The sequence below is a fragment of the Cydia fagiglandana genome, chromosome 5, assembly GCF_963556715.1.
Source record: "Cydia fagiglandana chromosome 5, ilCydFagi1.1, whole genome shotgun sequence".
NCBI lineage: Eukaryota > Metazoa > Arthropoda > Insecta > Lepidoptera > Tortricidae > Cydia > Cydia fagiglandana.
Window position 1 is genome coordinate 14,102,857 of NC_085936.1, and position 6,720 is coordinate 14,109,576.

A 6,720-nucleotide genomic window follows, 5' to 3' on the forward strand; every position below is an offset into this window, starting at 1 on the left:
CAGAGTGAGTTTTATTTATTTCTGTCAATCTCGTTAATTATAAGCACGTATGAAAGGAGCACGAATCCTAGACTTATAAATAGGTACAATATTAAGCACGTATGAAAGGAGCATGAATCCTAGACTTATAACTAGATATAAAACATTCCACGCAATTCATTTGACATAATATGTGAGCACAAAGTAAAACATGATATAAAAAAGTAAAAATAGTAACCTAAACGTAAAGACTAATCTAACACATGCATGACCCTAATAGCTATTTACGACAGTCTCCCCCACGTGTGTTAACACCGTCTTCATGCTCGGAGTAAATGGGGATGAGTTTGGAAACTGGGCGGCGGACGTCACCTGCGCGTGTGCGAACAATGGCCACTCTCACATGACCATCTGGGCCAGGAAATAGCTGGGCGATTACGCCTCTGGGCCACGTTCCTCGTGGCATGGAGCTATCCGCAATAATGACTACGTCACCTTCATGCAGTCTCTTCACGTTTTGATGAGCACCGGGCCTGGGGAGGAGGCTGGGTCGGTATTCCCGCTGCCAGCGCCTCCAAAATTGGTCGGCTAGCGTTTGCGCTGTTCTCCACGAGGAGAGCGACATAGTTGCGTCTGTGAAGACACCCAGTGGCGACATAGCACTTGATCGACCGATTAGAAAGTGGTTCGGCGTCAAGGCTTCAATGTCTAAATCTGGATTCACTGGTGTCAGCGGTCTGGAATTGACTATGTGCTCTGATTCTAGCAGTAAAGTATGTAGAACCTCTTCGTGGGGTGCTCTTTCTTTCAGTACTACTTTTAATGCCGTTTTAACGCTGCCTACGAGCCGTTCCCAGGCACCGCCAGCGGAGGGGTTGCCGGGTGGAATTTTTTTCCATTTTATGGCTCGCTCAGTCAAGAAGGGCTTGAGACTGTCGGGCAGCGTGTTTTTGGCCTCTGCCAGTTCTCTTTCCGCGCCGCAGAAGTTGGTAGCGTTGTCGGAATAGAGAACTGTAGGCGTGCCGCGTCGCGCTATCATTCGGCGTAGCGACAGTATCATGGAGGATGCCGAAAGTGAGGCGGCAAGCTCCAGATGTACAGCGCGAGTCGTGAGGCATGTGTATAGTACACCCCACCTTTTCTCGCGGCGGCGGCCTATAGTTATGTGCATGGGGCCAAACAGGTCTACGGCTGCAGCGGTAAACGGCGGCTGATTCGCTTTTAGCCTTTCTGGCGGCAAGTCACCTATGGGAACTTTGATTGGCATTCCCCTATAGGTTCTGCACCATTGGCATTTATTCGTTATGTAGCGAATGCTACCGCGCAGCCCGATAATGTAGTACCTTTGTTTCAACTCGTTGATGACGGTCGCGTGGTTGCCGTGATTGTAGAGTGCATGAAAATGCTGTATCAACAACTTGACGAAATCTTCTTTCGCATGTAAAACAGGCATGTGCGTGTTTTTATCGATTCTAGCATTCAGTACGATGATTCCGTTTTTGTCAAGTTGTACAGCGATTTTGTATAGCGGAGATTTCTTCAGGAGTGGCCGCCCAGTTTCCAGAAGCTTTATCTCTTCCGGAAATGCAGCATGTTGGCTCCTTCGGATTAGCAACATCTCGGCTAAATCTACGTGCCCCTTGTTAATCTCTGTATCTGTTTTCTTAGCGAACAATGCGGCTTTGAAAACCTCGGCGGCAACTAGAATACTAGCGGTGGCGCGAACTAATCGCACGAATTTTGAGAACCTACAGACCTCCGGCAGGTACTCAAACCTATTCTCCGCAACGCCTACCGAACATACAAGTTTATTGACGCGTTCCTCGCCCGTATCGGCGACGGGCGTAGGCACTTTTTCGATCGGCCAATGCTCCCTGGATTTACGTATAAAATCGGGCCCTACGAACCATCGGTGGTTCACTCCAAATTGCGCAGGTATTCCGCGGGTCGCGTCGTCCGCCACGTTAGCCGCACTAGGCACCCAGCGCCAGTTGGCGGGGGTGGTAGTGTTCTCGATTTCTGCTAACCTATGTGCTACGAACGTTTTATACCTACGTGGGTCCGCACGTATCCACGTGAGCGCCGTTTTAGAGTCAGACCAAAAAAACCTTTCCTTTATTACGTAATCTGACTCCTTGACGATGGTTTCCGCTAATCTAGTAGCTAGTACGCAGCTCTGTAATTCCATCCTCGGAATGCTAACTACCCGGAGAGGCGAAACGCGGGCCTTAGCGGCCACTAACGCGGAGGTTCTAGTCCCCTCGGGGTTGACGCTAACTAAATACACGGCCGCGGCATATATTTTTTCGCTCGCGTCGCAAAAAACATGCATATATGCCTCCCTATTAAATGCGGGCACGTGTCGCGGAATTTCCAAGTCTCGTAATTGTTGTACGTTATCAATGAACGATCGCCACGCGGGTGCGAGTGAGACGGGTATAGGCGAGTCCCAATCAATTCCTGTCCTCCATATCTCTTGCATTAACGCCTTACCTAAGACGGATATGGGGCTCACATAACCGATTGGATCAAATATCGACATCGCGCTACTTGTTACCTGTCGTTTCGTTGGTAATTTCTGACCGTTAAGTACGTCTTCGGGCGTATTACGAAAGTTTACGTTGAAACCTAAGGTGTCACGTTTGTGATTCCATTTCAAACCTAAGGTACGCTCGCTCTCGTTCGCGCCTAACAGCGACGTTTCCTGATTGCTATTAACTACGTCAGCAACTACCGCAGGATGGTTCGATGCGAACCCGCGAAGTTCGAATGACGCGCGCATATTTAGCTCGTAAACTTCGTTTACTACGCGTCTCGCGTCCTCTTCAGACGTATCGAGTGCGATCAACATGTCGTCCATGTACGTATTCTTTATCGTTTTTTCCGCTGCGATCGGAAATTCTTTACTATGCGATTTTGCGTTTTCGTTTTTGACGTATAGCGCGGTTGTCGGCGACGCTGCCGAACCAAATATTAGCCGCTTCATCCTATATTCTTGCGGTTGGGAGGTACGGTCCTCTCCCCTCCAAACGAAACGTAACGCATCGCGGTCTTGCTCAATTATTTCGATCTGTAAAAACATCTCTTTGACGTCCGCTATTACCGCGATTTTACCCTCGCGGAAACGCACTAACACGCCGAAAAGTGATTCTAACAGGTCGGGGCCAGCCAACAGCGCGCTATTGAGCGAACGTCCGTAAGCTGTGGCGGCCGCGTCCCAAACTAATCGCATTTTCCCGCGTTGCGGGTGGAAAGTTGGGAAGTGGGCTAGATACCACGTCCGGGGTGCCTCGGGGGGCGGTCGCGAGTCCATTTTCTCCGCGTAACCTTTGTCGAGCAAGTTGTTCATATGCTTCGCATATTCGGCCTTAAGTTTCGCATCGCGGTCTAGCTTTCGTTCTAGACTGTACAGCCGTTTCAATGCTTGCTCTCGGTTATCGGGGAGTTTCTCGTCATCTGACCGCCAAAGTAAGCCCGAGCGATACCTTTGCTCCCCCGGTATCTTTTCGCAGGTGGCTTCTAACAAATCTAGCGCACGTTGGTCGGGATCGGCCCGAGGTAATTTTTGCGAAACGCCTAATGACTCTATATCAAAATGCCGTTTCATCAATTGTAAGGCCTCGTCATCCGCGGTATTAGGCCTTGCGTGCCCAACAAATTGTACCGCGGCGCGACGCGTACGGTCTGGTCCATGCAAAACCCATCCTAGCCTGGTTAAACTCGCGACTGGGAGGTTAGGCGGACCGTCTATAATTTGCCGACTAATGATGAGATGCCAGTTATCTTGGCCTATCACGATAGTAGGTACTGCGGGGGGGTAACTTAATTCGTCCGCGATTTTAGATAAATGATCGCATTTATCTACCAAGTCTCGCGGTACGCCCTGCGCTCCTATTAAACCTATATCGCAAACCGTGTAAGTCTCCATCAATTCCATATGTCGGCTACAAAAACCCCGTATTGCGACTCGTAACGCATACGAATCTGGGTCCCGTACTACACCGCCTATGCCTTCTATCTCTAATGTTTCACCGCGCACACGAGGTGCGATTCTATCCGCAGTTTCATGTAACATCAACGTCATTGCCGCGCCCTCATCGAGTAGCGCGAGGGTTTGGACGGTACCTAACGGTCCCGACACCTCTACTGGCATGATTTTGAGATACGTCTGCGGCAGTTTAACATTGAGTACTGCTTTGCGTGCTGCCGGCGCACTATTACCGTTCGCGGACCCGGCCGCGCTTAAACCGTGTAATAGCCTATTATGCCCGGCTTCGCACTGATTCATGCCACACGCGACATATTTACATCCAAAAAATTTACGGTGATTCGCGCCTAGACACCTAAAGCACAATTTAGCTCCCTTTGCCAAGTCCCAGCGCTCAGATACAGTCGCGGCTAGAAATTTCGAACACTCCTTAACTTCGTGTTCTTTGCCGTTGTTGCATATGGCGCACGCTTCGCGCGAGAAAGAGACAGACGATATCTGTCGCTTGGGCTTAGCTCCGGTGGACGCTGGCTTTTTCTTTAAATTGCCATCGCGGTGCTTTACTTGAGCTACGGTCGATTTATTAGAACGCGATCTATTTCCCGTATCACGTGTGTATGACTCGTGGTAATCTGATTCCGATTCCGAACTATAGTCGCGAAGGGACGCGGGGGCGCGGGGGCCAGCGAGAGCGCGGCTCGATCGACTGGGCTCGCGCACAGAGGAAACCGCATTTCGTTCATTTCGCGAACTATCATACGTATCACGGTAGAACGCGGGGTCGCGAGACCTAGAGAGAGCTTGGCTCGATCTTTCGGGTTCGCGCGCAGAGGAAACCGCGTTCACTGCATTCCGTGATCGGTTGGACGGCTTAAGTCGGTTTATGCGCTTGGCCGCAGTGCTAATTTCGTTTAGAAACTCGGAAATTGCTACTAACCCGGGTGATTCTACGTTAGACTGCCTGTATTTGGCCCATTCATAGCGCACTATCAGATTCAATTTATCCACGATTTTATTCACGAGCTCAGGCGCGTGCAAGTATTTCTCTTGACGCAAGGATCTAATGGTGGCGACGGCATTCGCTACATGCGCGGCGAATGAGGTTATATTCGAATTGTCTTCGGATAAACGCGGCATGCGTTTAACGTTATGAATTTCCGTAAGAACAATCTCCTCAGGGTCGCCGAACTGCCGTTCCAACGCTTCCATTATCTCGTACGGATCCTGAACCGTGTACATTATTGATTTTACGGCCGTCCGAGCTTCGCCCTTAAGTGCGCGCCTAATCCGACTGACGTTATTGACGGCACTAAACATGGGCGACGTATCTTCGAACTCTGCCCTAAATGATATCCATTCGGTGATATCTCCGCCGAATGCAGGTAATTCCGGCGGTTTATGGTACATTGGCGCGTAGGTACCGTGCGGTACCTCTAAAGTGCGCGGGGTTGGTTTGCTAGTCCGTTCGACGGCTGCCCGCGGCGGCGGTGGCGCGGTCTGTTTCGGCGGCGGGATTTTAACGTTTTCCTGTGCGATCTCGTGCTGTAACCTCGCTTGTCGTTCTACCCAACTTCTAGTACGTTCTTCGACGGTCGCGTCACTGCTGCCGACAGACTGCGCCTTCAGTTGCGCAACCTGCAGCCGTAAATTTGCAGTGTCGGACTCTGTCTTAGCGACGACTAGACGGGCTTTATGAACCTCGAGCTCGGCCATTAGCACGGCCAATTGTTTATCGCGTTCCCTAACCGATTTGCGACTTTTATGTGAATCGCGATTAGACGGCGCCCGCGACGGCGACGGCGGCGCATCGGCGTCTTTATTCACTAGCGTACCTGACCTACTACGATTTACTACCGTGGCATCTAACGTTTCCGAGTGTACCGACTCGTTTCCACCGGTAGTATTCGGGTTGCCACTGGTGCCCTTGCTCCACGTATTTGTCTCGCCGGACGTAGTCTTACCGGACGAGGGGGTAGGGGTGTCCATGCTGGCTGCGGGCGCAGGCGGGCCCTTGGTGCGTGGTCGTAGGCTCCTTGCTTCCTTTTCGGACATCTTTCTGGCTGGAACCACTTCACTTCACTTGACACACGCGGGGGTCCCTAACTTGACCTGCCTATATCTATGACTGACCGTTACCGAGCGTAACGTCAGGCCCTAAGCGTAGCGTGGATCCCTCGTGGCACTGAATCTCCCGCAATGGCAAAGTGCTATGCCTAGAACGTTCGAAAGCAGTGTGTGGGTATCAACCATGTGACACATGCAACGAAAGTTGCCAGGACACGTGAGCGGAGGACGACCTACACGCTGCACGGTCCGACCGGCAAGCCGGTAAATGGGTACGGAAAGGTATTGGGGTTGGGTCTGAGCCGAAGCGAACCTCTAGGCCCAGCGCGTTCTTTATTCAGTCTTGCCGTCTGAGTCAAGCAATGTCGCTTAAAACTCAGCGCGTACTTGTTTCTTTCTTGCCGTCTGAGTTAAGCAATGTCGCTTGAAACTCAGCGCGTACGTGTTTCTTTCTTGATTCTGAGTTAAGCTATGTCGCTTGAAACTCAGCGCGTACGTTTTTCTATCTTCATCCGGCTTCAAAAGGACCAAACTGTGGAGTGTAGACTGTAACTTTTCGTGATGAGGGGTTCGTTGGGTGAAGCGTAGAAATTCGCCGCTGGAACGCGCTGGCCGTCGTGCTGTCTCGAAGTCCGCTATACCTCCATTTACCGGAATATGTGTTGTGTGAAATAAAAACACATATATCT

The 6,720-nt window shown here is 50.9% G+C and overlaps 1 protein-coding gene across 1 annotated transcript; it reads right to left on the reverse strand.

Moving 5' to 3' along the window:
- Positions 1-259: 259 nt before the first annotated feature.
- LOC134664740 (uncharacterized) lies at positions 260-6,019 on the reverse strand. Its single transcript, XM_063521487.1, has 2 exons — positions 5,631-6,019; positions 260-5,570 (listed from the first exon to the last, which is right to left on the reverse strand). The coding sequence occupies exons 1-2, from the start codon at positions 6,017-6,019 to the stop codon at positions 260-262; spliced, it is 5,700 nt and encodes a 1,899-aa protein (XP_063377557.1).
- Between the last annotated feature and the right edge of the window lie 701 nt (positions 6,020-6,720).

What these genes read in the sequence shown, in the direction of transcription:
- LOC134664740 (XM_063521487.1), bottom strand. Translation starts at nt 6,019, where the DNA reads ATGTCCGAAAAGGAAGCAAGGAGCCTACGACCACGCACCAAGGGCCCG. An exon ending in CTAGTCGTCGCTAAGACAGA is followed by an intron (nt 5,571 to 5,630) that starts GTCCGACACTGC and finishes GTCTGTCGGCAG; the next exon opens with CAGTGACGCGACCGTCGAAG.